At 34.1% G+C, this 13529-nt stretch overlaps 1 protein-coding gene across 1 annotated transcript in view; it reads left to right on the top strand.

The window, feature by feature from the left end:
* Positions 1 to 13529, top strand: part of LOC132096236 (calsyntenin-2) — a 233853-nt gene that overhangs the window by 208016 nt on the left and 12308 nt on the right. The window contains exon 9 of the mRNA XM_059501483.1: positions 10868 to 11030. Within this exon, the coding sequence (XP_059357466.1) occupies positions 10868 to 11030 (163 nt within the window). The remainder of the gene's footprint in view (positions 1 to 10867; positions 11031 to 13529) is intronic.

The raw sequence follows: 13529 nt of genomic DNA, 5'->3' as shown, positions 1-13529 counted from the left end.
AAAAGTACCATGACATTAATGTGCTTTTTCAAGGATGCAGTTTTAATAGTGTATTTTTTCACATGCACCACGTCAATAACACAACATGAACATGCAATTATATGTATATGGATCCTTCACTTATACAGTATATAATGACCATGGTTCTTTGGGCATGTACCATGATAATTGCATGGAATTCTTTAATTTGTCTTGCAAATACCATTGTATATGTATAGGGTGATCATTCATTAACAAAAGAACTATGGTGATGCAGTGTTTTTGGATGTATACCATGGTAAAACAGTGTTTTTGGACATTTACTGTGCTAAAAAGTAAAAATGTAAGAAATAAAAAAAATACCTTGTACCATGGTACAACTATATTTTAGACATGTTTCCATGGTCATTCCATGGTATTATTGATGATATTTTTGACATGTTCCATGGTATTCTTAATAATTACAATGGATTACTATGTAAATGGTACATTTTCAGTACCATTTAATATGCACAAGTATACTATTTGATTTGTACTTTTTGTAAGGAAAGCTTTGATATACCATGTAAATACCACAATATACATGTTCAAAATGTACCAGAAAGTACCATGGTACTAAAATAGTATTTTAGGACATACTGTTTACAATGGTAGTACCATGGTATGCTTGGAAGGTTCTTTGAGTTACTGTATAAATATGAATACGTTAATTACTCAGTTTCAGTTTTTTGGAATATATCGAAGTATCATAGTATTACCATGATATACCATATTTGTGCTGAAAGTATTGCGGTACTATCTAGTATTTTAGGACATATGTAGTGGTATTACTATGTTATTCTTGAAGGTACCTTGAGGTTACCACATACAATACAATATAATATATCAAAGTTGAAGTATATTGCGAAACAGAACAAGATAATAATCTATATAGTCACAATAATCACATATAACATATTATATGTGAAATCATATCATATTACTGTCGCTGTATACTTTCTAGTTTCATAGTCTTCTTTGAATTACCCTATACTAAGACCATGGAAGCTGAATGTTATTTTAGTGTGTGTGTGTGTGTGTCTGTGTCTGTGTGTGTGTGTGTGTGTGTGTGTGTGTGTGTGTGTGTGTGTGTGTGTGTGTGTGTGTGTGTTGTATCAACATACTTTGGTATAATGATTTGATAAGATCATGCTACAAACCACATTACTGTTATTTAATGAGTGTTTAGTATTTTTCCCTCTAAATGCTTATGTTTGTGCATGCATGCTTGTACTTGTGTATGAACCCTCATTACCATTGTCCAATTTCCACATATCTGTTACTGCAAAAACAATTTGCTCCTGCTCTAGGCTGCAAATAGATTAATTTACACAGTGTAGGCTCCAAATTGGGAAGCATCGGGAGAGGTCACTCTTTAGTTTACTTTTGTCCCCAGAGGGCACGGTCTAATTCCTGCTCTAATTACTCACTCTGTCAGTCTGTAATTTATAGTCACCTTCCAGAGGACCACAGGCCCATTGCCACCTCTGTTTAGCATGCCTGCCACCGAACAAACAGCGCCCGCAAAATATATCCACCACTAAACACAGCAAAATGTGTCAGATTTCAGTCACAACAGTTTCGTGTCTTAATCATAATGTAATGCTGTCATGCTGATCACCGTATTTTCCTTGAGTGATGTGTTTTGTGTGATTGGCTCATTAGGTCTGTGTTTATGGTGCTTGGCTGTTTTCATTTTTTTAATTGTGGCCACTGCGTGAACTAAATTCACTTGATAAACAAGGTTTAAACGGAGAATGGCAATCTTGCTCCAAAAGCTTAATGAATACTGAGAAAGTCACCATGAAGGACGTGCCTGCTGGGTTTTTCAGCTATGGTGTATGGAGTATTAGAAACTGTAAAATGGTAGTTCAGTTCAAGGAAAACACTCCAAGCTACTGAGGCAATACCCCAGCACTTTTTGAGTGGTTTGTGTATTTAGGTTTTTTGTAGTATATAGAGAATTTCATTAAGCAAATGGTTGGTAAAACATTTATTTTGTGGTCCAGGGTCACATTAATAATATTGTTTTCTTTATCCAAGGTAATTATTGTTATTAATATTATTAATATATACAATATAATATTGTTAGTGGCTTTTTGTTTGGGAAAACTTCTGTATAAAAAGACTGTATTTTAACTATTTAAAATTATGAATGGCTTCCAAAATTGCTTACAGAGCACAGTGGGTGGTCTGTGTAAATATTTAATTTTGTGCAAATGTAATACAATATTTGTTTTGTTTTTATTCAGTTTATGAAACTACAGAGCTCACAATTGTACAGTTTTAAGCACAAATCCAACACTTGCTTTGTGTTTCCTTTTCTTTCCAAACTCTCTCTTTTTGCTGCAACTGAACATTTGTGTCTGCCCTGAGGAACGCAAGTCAGGCCCTCTATCCACATTCACAGCAGAAGCCACATACAGTACTGTACACAGCACAGCCAATATCACGGCCCACTGCAGATCTCAAAGCTGCTCTGCTGGATCAGTCACTGATCTCCGCCGTATCATCTTGGCCAAAGAACTGTCATATGTATGTGTCATTGCAATCAGTAAATTGCAGTGTTTGTCTTTTTCTCATCACAGCGGATCGGCCACTGGGCCTAGACCTTCATCTGAAAGCGAGTGGTTTAAAGTGTCTCTTTCACTGACTTTCTCCATAGGAGGTGCACCATTTAATTGAATTCTAAAGGGATGACCAAGTCAGCTATGAGTGTCTGGCTGAGCTCCATATGTCGTGGCGAATAATGGCTGTGATAGAGTATCAGTGTGCAGGTGTCTTGAAGATCTCCTTATGCTTACAATAGTAGCGTTCTTGAAGATAAGGAGGCAGGTGTGTGCATAACAGTGCCAAGCATGTGCTAGTCGGCACAGCAACAAACTTCCCAATCAATTACCCAGAATGCCCTTTGCTGATTCACAATGAGGGTGATGGGAACAGCAATACTGCTATCTGAAGATTCTTCCCAAATTTGCACATTATGAGCTTTATTTCAGTCTACCGATTTGCAAATGTTTCTTTCCAGTAATCGATTGTGAGATGTGTATCTACACCTCCAAAAAAGAGGGGAGAGAAAAAGCACTTCTTCACTTGTATTTTTTCCATTCCGTATTTAGAACAAATCATTCCTCCCACAAGGCCATTTGAGGGAGCAGATTAAAGAACAGATAAAGGGGCTCCTAAAATTAGCCTAATCTGCTGTTCAATCAAGGAAATAATGAAACCTTGATTTGCACCTCCCAATTCAGCTCACAGTTAGAGTCCCCGGACTCCTTGATTAAATGCCACTTCCGAAAAGTTTTCTGCAGTAGCCAAATGCCTTGTAGTGGGGAAGGGATGGGCAAATGAAGCCTCGTGAATCACTGAGGCTTTCCTCTTGACTGTGTCGGAAAAGATTAAAAGCTGAGAGTCTCGAAAACAGCGCCATCTGGTGGTTCAAAAACAGCCAAAAGCCTGAGAAATACGCTACATAGAACAAGGCATCTAACACATATTCCACAAATCGATTCAAGTTATGCACACAAATAAAGCCCTAACAGTGTTTGTGTTTGTTGAATTTCTGTGCATCGTGATATCATATGGAACCGAATTGATGACATGATAATCATAACTGAACCGAACCAAACCAAACCAAACCGTTAGACTAGTGTAGGTTCACACCCCTAATTAAATGTAACAACATAATAAAATTTAATTTTTTGTTTGTTTGTTTGTTTGTTATTTGCCCATTTTGTGTACTGTGTTGACAGGTTGACCTATAGAAAAAAGGAATCTGGGTGAGCCATATCAAAGGGCCATAATTTGCTATTCAATCTAGAATTAGGGGAAGGGAAAGTTCCCATTTTGTTTGAGGGAAAAGAGATAGAAATTTAATTTATTTTGTATTTTATTTAATTATTTAGATGGAAAGTTTGATCAATTGTAAATGTGTAAATTTTCCCTCTACACATTTTAATATTATGAAAAATGCTACATGGAGATTTCCATTTTTTATTATGATGATACAAACTGGTCTTTAAATCAAAGAACTGATTCATAAAAAGAATGAGCCGTGTTCTGGCTTATGATGGTTAATTCAGAGACAGTATCTTTATGCCAGGGACTTTTGTTTATGATTAAAAAAAGCATTAAAATCATCCATAGTGTTACTTAAAAAGTGTTTTTTTTCCAAATTTTTTTTTTTGTCCTCATTAAAAGAGTTGAATAGTAATTTAAAAATAAAATGTGTAAAATGAGATGAAGACTCAACCCAGTCAATGTAAAATAAACTACTTGCTTAATTACAATTATACTGTATAATATATTACACATTATTATTTAATACAATAATATTCTATCTTTTCTTTTTGGAGCCTGTGATACTTTTTTTTAATTCTTTGATGAATAAAAAGTAAAAAAAAAAAAAAAAGCATTTATTAAAAAATGAAATATCCACTCCCATTCAAAAGTTTAGTGTTATTACTTTGGGTTAGTTTAATTAATTAATACTTAAAAAAAGTAAAGTAGTAAAGACTTATGCTGTTACAAACGTTTTCTGTTTAGAACAAATCCTATTCTTTTTAACTTTTTAGGAAAAGTGTGGGGGGGGGCACTACGGTTTCCAGCATTGATAATAAATCTAATAAATTAGAATGATTTCTGAAGAATCGTGTGAAACTGAAGACTGTAATAATGGCTGATGAAAATTCAGCTTTGCATCACAGGAATACATAATATTTCAAAGTATATTAACTTTAACTGTCACCCGTCCTCTATACGGGACGCATACAATTACTTCATTATATTACAATTAAATCTAATCTAATCTTGACAAACTATATATCGTTGGAAAGGTCTAAGTCTCCCAAATATTTATTTTACAATGTTTTTTGTAAAAAATTATGTAGGAAAAGGAATATATTAATTTATGACAAGAGTGCACCCTCAAAAATCTACATAATAACAGGAGTTCTGACCTTTGTTAAAAAAAATACTTCGTTGCCTTTTTCTCTATCACATTCTAGAAATCAGCAGAAATTATATATCAACTGAAAACTTAAAATCTCAAAATCCATCCTTTAAAACCCATTTTAAAATCAGACATCGCATTACCATGTAAATGGTACATCAATATCATGTTACAAAATGTTTTCACTCATGAATTATAAAAATGTAAGTTTGCATCGTGCACTATAAAGTCTGTGTTCAAAAATGTGTGTGACAGATAAGGTTAAAATAGAAAAATATTATAAATATACATTAAATTGTAATCATATTTCACAATGCTGCTGTTTTTACTATATTTTTTATTTTTTTTTAAATGCAGCCTTGATGAGCATAAGACATTTTCAAAAATATATTACAAATCTTACTGATATCTATGCATGTATGCCATGTACGTATATATATATATATATATATATATATATATATATATATAGACATGCACACACACCCACACATATGTAGTACACATGGGTTAGATGCATATATATCTCAGCCAACCCTAGAGACCAGCATCTCAGTGTATTGCAAGCCTTATCTGAGCAGCAGCACAAGCCTGCAAACACAATGCATTAATGTTGAATGAGGAACAGGTCTGTACCGTTGCAGCCTGCGAGGCATTTCTCTCCCGCAGCCAACATGACACAATGATGCTTGTGCATGTTGAAAGAGACGTATAGTTCTAGGTGTGATTTGTGTTGCAGCTCTCGCTTATTGTCACACTCTCATTTATTTGTTTGCTCTGAAGGTCGTGGATGAAGTATGTTGACGGGAACAGATTAAAAAGGTTTAGAGCAAAAAATGAGAGTAGCGAGCGAGTGATGGGGGTGGAGGAGGTGGCCAAATGTAAGCGTGTTTTAATCCTTGGCAGTGTGTGGCTTTGTGTACTGAAACAGCCAAAATCATCTCCTGTCAGGCCAAGATTAATGCTTCATGTGTGTGTTTCATTAGTAGCACAGCCTGCACATGTTCACACAGTGTCGAGTTCTGTTCGTTCCTCGACGGACATGTAATGAGGACGAGAATGGACAGAGCCTGCAGAGGTTGTCATCAGCGCTCTTATGAATGGCAGTCAAAAGCCTTTTCAGTCTGTTTAGAATAGTGGTGGGTCATGATGGTTGACTAGCTGACCAACAACTGATAAGTTGAAAAGTGATAAGTTGGAAAAAATCTGTTTAAGACTTTAGTTTTTTTATTGCTTGGTTTTTGTATTGTTTTACAGCAGCTCTTTAAACCTAATGTCAGAGACCCACATATAAAATATAAATGTAGTTTTTTTTTATTATTATTATTATTATTGCTGGATGTTACTAGAATGGGTTAATATAGTCCAAAGTTAAAATATAAGGTTAATTGTGAGATACTTTTTTTTTCTTTTTACACAAATGTAAAATACAACAACAAATGCAACAAATACACAAATGTAAAATACAATACTTTTGTATGGAAAATATATGGAAATTGTTGAGTTATTTATATAACAAATATATAATTTAAATCTTAAATAATATATAAAATCTGATAAACTACAAATAAATAGACTTCCGTGAACAAATTCATGGTTCCATTCATAATTACTGTCATGAAAAGAATTATGGAATTTATATTTTTCACAAAAAAAAAAAAAAAAAAAAACCCTTTTGGGAAAGTGTTATTTTTATTTTATTTATCCAATTTAAAGCACCTTTAATTGCTATAACCATGTTGCTATTTTTAGATGAATGCTTTTAACTATTGTGGTTTTTGTTTTCAGTGAACATCTCACCAATTGTTTGACCCCTTTGTTCTGGTCTATTCTTCTGTGCTTCATCTAGGTTTTTATTTTATGTATTTATTTGAACAGAAGAATGCATTTTTTTGTTAATGGCCCCTAAGGAACACACATCTGATATTTAGTTTTGCACATACTTAGATTACTTTAGACGTACAGTATGTAGATGCAGAAGTGAAATTCAGTGATGTATTAACTGGTTGATACATGTGGAAGTTCCTGTCTCCAAACTGTGATGAACAGTTTAGCATATTTTCAATCTACATATTTTGCTCATGGATTTTTGCACACAATTATGTTGCAATTAACAAGCATCAAGTGTTGTCCACATGTTTACACACTGCAGGCTATTTGTTTTCATACTCTGAACAGAAGCCCAGTTTTTGGAGAGCCGTTGCATGAGCAGTTTAATTAACCAGCGCTAATGCTGCTGTTTTCATCCCACACTGACACTGGACATTGCTTAGGCTTTCTAAATTGCATGAGCTTATTTTTGCATTTTCATGTCTGGAAACTTTTAGAAGAGTCTTTTTTTCCCCCTTCTTTCTTTAATGTGTTGGCAACACCATTACAATTTCTACAGCAGGTGTGTGTGTGTGTGTGTGTGTGTGTGTGTGTGTGTGTGTGTGTGTGTGTGTGTGTGTGTGTGTGCGTGTTTGTTACATTGAAAAGTTTGCTGCAAAAAGGAAGGGAAATTTGAGGTTTTTGAAGAGTCCAGTGAGATGGAGGTAAAGAGAATATCTATTCTCGAAAAGGAGAGATACGAGAACGAGAGGAATAGAGGTGTGGAGTGATATCTGTCTCCAGAGGCAGCAGTTAGATGAGAAGAGAGAGCATCTCTCTGGAGACCTGGGATCTTCTGTCCATTAACTCCCCTCTGCAGTAGCTCAGCATCAGTTTCAGTTCCATATGGTGCTCTCCATAACAGCACGTCGTAGAGTATGAATAAACATGTTTACTGCATCATACAACCACATTATCATTATGACATTACCGGTGCTCTGATAATAACCATTCATAAAACTGTAAATGTTACCAGGTGGCATGAGTTAAAGGGGGTCATATGATGCCACTAAAAAGAACATTATTTTGTGTATTTGGTGTAATGCAATGTGTTTATACGGTTTAAGGTAAAAACAAACAAAAAAAAGATTTTTAAAAAGCTCATCATCTGAAAAGTGAGGTGTACGCTGATTGGCTAGCTATCCAGAACTGGTCAGAACACCAGCAAGACAAGACAAAAACATTAAAACACATAATTACATAATTACTGTTGATAATGACTTATACTGTTTTTTTTGCATTGCATTGCTTATTGCAATGTGTAAACATAAAACCATGTATGCATTTGTGAATGGAGAAACGACAAACAACAAGCGCTAATCTACACTGCTTAAAACTTGCATTTGAATCATAAGTGGCAAATACTTATGTAAACGTACTTACAGACTGTGAGTCAGAAGCGAGTCAGAAAAAAATCCAATGTGTTTTGTAATTTTATGTTATTAAATAGCTTTAGCTTTAGTTTATTTTCTTTTTTAGTCATTTTAGTACTATTACTTTGAAGCTGTTTTATTTTAGTTATTTGCTTAGGCAACATAACTATAACAACACTATTTAGCACATGTAATGCAAAAAAAAATGAATAATAGTTATTAAAATAAAATAAGAGAAAACATTAATACAAGAAAGTTTCCTTGTATACAATTTCTTGTAGCAGCTTAGTACAAGACCCATGTATATTCATATTTGTATTGTTTTCCAGTTCTCCTCCCATCTCTTCCCTCCCCAGCAGTTCCTGTCTTCTTACTGCCTTTCCCACAAATAAAGTGGCAAAAGGTCAAAATAGGACAACTTATTGGCACCGCAGCTGTTAAAGTTTGAAAGAGTGAGACAATTAAACGTGGCTGGTATCTTTAAGCCTTTCACAATTATGCTGAATCTCAGAAGTGATGATTCTCAGAGTAGCAGAAGGCAGTCTATCCTCAACATTTACATGTCTTTCTATTAGGTTTGCTTTCAGCCCTTTCTTTAAAAAAATGCCTACAGCTGGTAACAACCATGTAAATGTCAGAAAAGATAAATAATGAAGTGTAGAAGAACTTTAAATGGCTCTGATTGGTTTGCTTTGATATGTTAAAGTGATCTGATGTTTCTCATACTCATAAATCTTTGTCCCTATAATTAGCGTCGGATTATAATTATACCTAATTAATGTAATGGGACAGATGACAAATGATGAATAGTATAGCTAACGATGGAATATTAAGTTACATTTCTGTTTCATTAAGGGCATGTGCATGTGAACTGTAAACCTAATGTTGATAATCTTAACCTGAGCACAGATATTATTCAGATAACAACGTGAACCTGATGGACATACTGGAATTTTTCCTTACATAGCAACAATGTGTCCTGTTTTTAGATTGTAGTTTAGACTGACCCAGACATGGTTCTGGGATAGTTTTACTGCGAATAAACTCACAGTTGGTCAATTAAGTTGTTAATTAGAGGTTGGTACATTTATGAAGGTCTGTTTTGTTTTGTTTTGTTTTGTCATTTTAACTCAAAGTGGGTCAAATAGGTTGCTTAATTTATTATTCATATGATTATTTTATTTGTCCTTTATTTAACCAGCTAAAACTCTCTGAGATTAAAAATCTATTTTACAGAAATGGTCTGGCCAAGATGCAGCACTACATTTCATGAGAAGAACAGTAAAACAATGTGTTGACAACAATTAAAAAACATTTACAAATTAATTATTCCTTCAACAGCTCATTTATCAATAATTTAAAATTGTTCATTGACACTAAGGTCTGCAAAGTCAAGTTGTGTTGTAAAAAGTTGTGTTGTAAAAAAGAATCTTTGGACACTGCAAACTGGAAAGCTTGTTTTCCAAGTTCAGTTCATGCAAATGGAACAGATAGAATGTACAAGTCCTGAGAGTGCAGAAAATAAGTTCAAAGAGCTTTAGGCTGGGTTAGAGAACAAAGATTTGGAGGCAGTAAACCCAATATGGATTTATAGATAAATATGTAACAGTGATTACGTGTGTGTGTTAATAATGAAGTCCAACCAACTCTATTATACAAATAATAATGATGGGTACTAACATTACAGTGCACCGTGATACAGTGTCCAAAGAACCAAAAGGTTAGGTAGATGCCGATTTATACAGAATATCTCCATAATCAAGGACTGCCATAATGTGTCAGAAACCAGTCTTCTTCTTGCCTCGGATGAAAAGCAGGGAATATTTTAATAATAGAACCCAAGCTTTACCTTTAATTTTGTCCTAAATTGATTAATGTAGGATTAAAAAGATAAGAAATCATCAAGCATAAAACCAAGATATTTATATTGTCACAACAACTATAGTACCCTGTGAGGTTTTGAGTGATAGTTGATTTGCCAATTCTTTCTTTAATCTTAAAAAAATAACAGCTTTAGTTTCAGACATATTCAAAGATAGTTTTAGGCCACAAAGCCTTTGTTGCACAACATCAAAAGCACTATGGAGTAAGGACACAGCTTGGTGTAATTTAGGTGCTGCTACAATAAATCACAGTGTCATCAGCATAAAAATGAAAATTAACATGACCAATATTAAAATCAAGATCGTTAATATAAATGATAAAAGAAGCAGAGGCACCAAAACAGTTCCCTGAGGAACACCCCTCGTAATCGACAGTGGTGCAGATGAATAACCTTCCATTTGCACACATTGTGTTCTACACACTAAGTAGCTTTTGAACCAAGAGATTGTGTCATTTGATATTCCAATTTGTTTCAATCACAAATGATTTTTTCAATGACACGTTTTTTATTTATTTCACTTTTATGTTTTTGCATTGCTTTGTTTTGCGTGTTCCACCAAATAATTTTTAAGATGGTTTAAAATGAAGCTTAAAACACACACACATTTAGAAATCTACTTTTTATTTTCAATTTTATGTATGCGAAAAACATATCTAAGAAGCAAATCCAATTTGCAGATTGAACCCAAAATCAGTATTTGATCAACCAGCAACTGTTTGAATTAGTTTGTTTTGCCTTGTCAACTAGATCTACACTTATTCTTGTTTCCAGATCTGTGATAAAGAGTGGCATTACTACGTCATCAATGTGGAGTTTCCTTCAGTTACGCTCTTCGTAGACGGTGTGACGTACGAACCCTACCTTGTGACGGACGACTGGCCCATCCACCCCTCTGAGATCGATGTACAGCTAACTGTAGGTGCCTGCTGGCAAGGTGAGACCATGAAGCAACTGTTGTTTTGATTATCCTTTGAAAAAGAGGATCGATAAAATAAAATGGAGGCATAACTGTGGTTTGGACGACCCAGACACAGGAGATGATGAATCAGCATCCACCAGTTTTGAGATGTGATCAGATAGTTTTAGATTTAAGACTAAGAGATATCTACATTATTGATATGACAGTGTGAGCACGGCTGCAGTGGTTCGAATACCAAGAGAGAGGCAATGTGTTTGGCCGTAGGCTACCCTGATTCTTCATTTAATCAAAGAGACCTCAGGCATGAAAACATCAAAAAAGAAACACGGCCTGTCAATTTCATCCTTTTGAAATGGAGCTAATGATCGCATTTGAATGGAGAGTCTGTCCTTAACATCGCTTTCACAAACTAAATAATTAAACAAGCCTCTGAGAGAATGGAGTCACGGCTAAATCATTGTTCTAGATGACATGGTTCTAAGATCCGACTTTTCAGCACCATTTTACATTTCTTTTCATCTGTGCTGATTGAGGATTATTCTCTGTTTTCACTGGCTTTGAATTGTGATTTTTTTTTTCTTCTTTTAGAAGAGGTCCGTAGTAAGGATTAAGAGACCCTGAATTGGGGACAAGTTCACTTGCTATTACATCCCAGTGAAGCTGGTCTAAGCTCCACTAAACCGCAACTGATAACTTTTCAAGCCATTAGCGGCCAAGATTGCTTCTTGCACCCTGTCCATTTTCACTCTGTGCAATCAACAACGAAGCGACAAACCAGTTCATAATGGAAAGCGAGAATGGTATTGTTCAGGCCAATTTTAGATCCTTGTCTTCTTTAGGGTAGAAATTGGGTTTGGTGGCCATTGTCTTGAAGAGACATCAAACAGGATTATCTGCTTTTTTATAGAGCTTTGTTTAGCACATTAACTGATCCACTGTGCAATTTATATGTTAATTTAATAATATATATATATATATATATATATATATATATATATATATATATATATATATATATATATATATATATAATTCTTCAGTAGGAGTGAACTGCTACACTGTACAAAAGTTCAGAACCATAAAATATATTTTTAGGCTGAATTTATTTTCTCCAAATTAAGTAAAAAACAGTAATAATTTAAATATTATTACAAAACTGTTTTCTGTTTTAATATATTTTAAAATGAATTTTATTCTTGTGATGGCAAAGCTGAATTTTCAGCAGCCATGAATCATGTCTTCCGTGTCAGATGTCAAAAATTATTCTAATATGTTAATTTTTATGCTCAAATAACATTTCTTCTTCTTACTATTAGTTCAAAATGGTTGTTCAAATTAATGAAGTGTGGGAACTGTGAAATAGTGTCTTTTTCAGGACACTTTCATGAACTGAAGGTTAGAAAGACCGCATTTATTTGAAATATAAATATTTTGTATGTTTTCAAATATATTTGTTGTTATTTTTGATCACTATAATGTATCATTGCTTTAGTATCACTTTCTTTAAAAAATACAAATAATTTTGATCCCAACATTTTGAATGGTATATTTTTTTGTTAAAGAAAAAAAAAATTATTTCTTCCAAAATATAAGTTCTGTCATCATTTGGTGAAAAGAAAAAAAGAAATGTGCAAGTATCCTTAAAAATAATCTAATCCATTAAATGACTCAGGATAATTTTTGGGTGAACTGTTCATTGAAGAATAACAACAAAGACAAAATGTTTTCAAAAGGCTGCTCTATAATATACGTGTCTAAAGGAAGATAAATAAGGCCATTACTGAGCTGCTTCTCAGTAACATCTGAAAATTTTTGGTTATAATAAGAAATCAGATGTGCTAATCTAAATGTAAGGTCATGGCAGTGCCTTTTCCACAGGGCTCAGGATATGTTCTGCTTGTTATTGTCTGTCATGCAGCTACTTATCGATACAGATGTGAAGGTGATAGCTCTTATATGCCATGCGGGACTGCAGTCTCATTAGCACCTTTGTCCTTTAGGGGGAGCACGAATGAGAATACAAATGTTCCTCTGCTGTTTCATCTTTGGAATAACATTTAATTGATAACATCTGTCAGCTAAATAATTTAAAAACAGAAGCAATTAAGCATTGGAGGCACAGATCCTCATTGTGAGGCTTTCGGGGTGACAGTATTCGCTGCATCTGGATCTATTAGACTCCCCAAATCTGTCAGATCATCAGTCAGGGATGTATGGGAGGGAAAACAGCAGGTGTTATTGGTGTTGGTTATTGGTGTTATTGGTATTGCTCTTATTCTAACTCCCTCTCCTTTTTTTTTTATTTTTTTTTTTTATCAAGGTTCCTAAAAAGTAACTATTCATTAATAAATAAATAAATGCATACATGCATACATATAGTACATATATAAAAGTCAAAGATGCAGTCACTCAGGAAAGAAAAGACAAATGACCTTGATGACCAAATCAAGTCAAGAAAACCAGTAGCAATTCACTGTGTAAATATTACATGATGTTATATTAATTGGTTAGATT

This window comes from Carassius carassius, chromosome 20 (genome assembly GCF_963082965.1).
Source record: "Carassius carassius chromosome 20, fCarCar2.1, whole genome shotgun sequence".
NCBI classification, from domain to species: domain Eukaryota; kingdom Metazoa; phylum Chordata; class Actinopteri; order Cypriniformes; family Cyprinidae; genus Carassius; species Carassius carassius.
The sequence above is the reverse complement of the archived record's forward strand: the minus strand, read 5'-3'. Positions and strand labels throughout refer to the sequence as shown.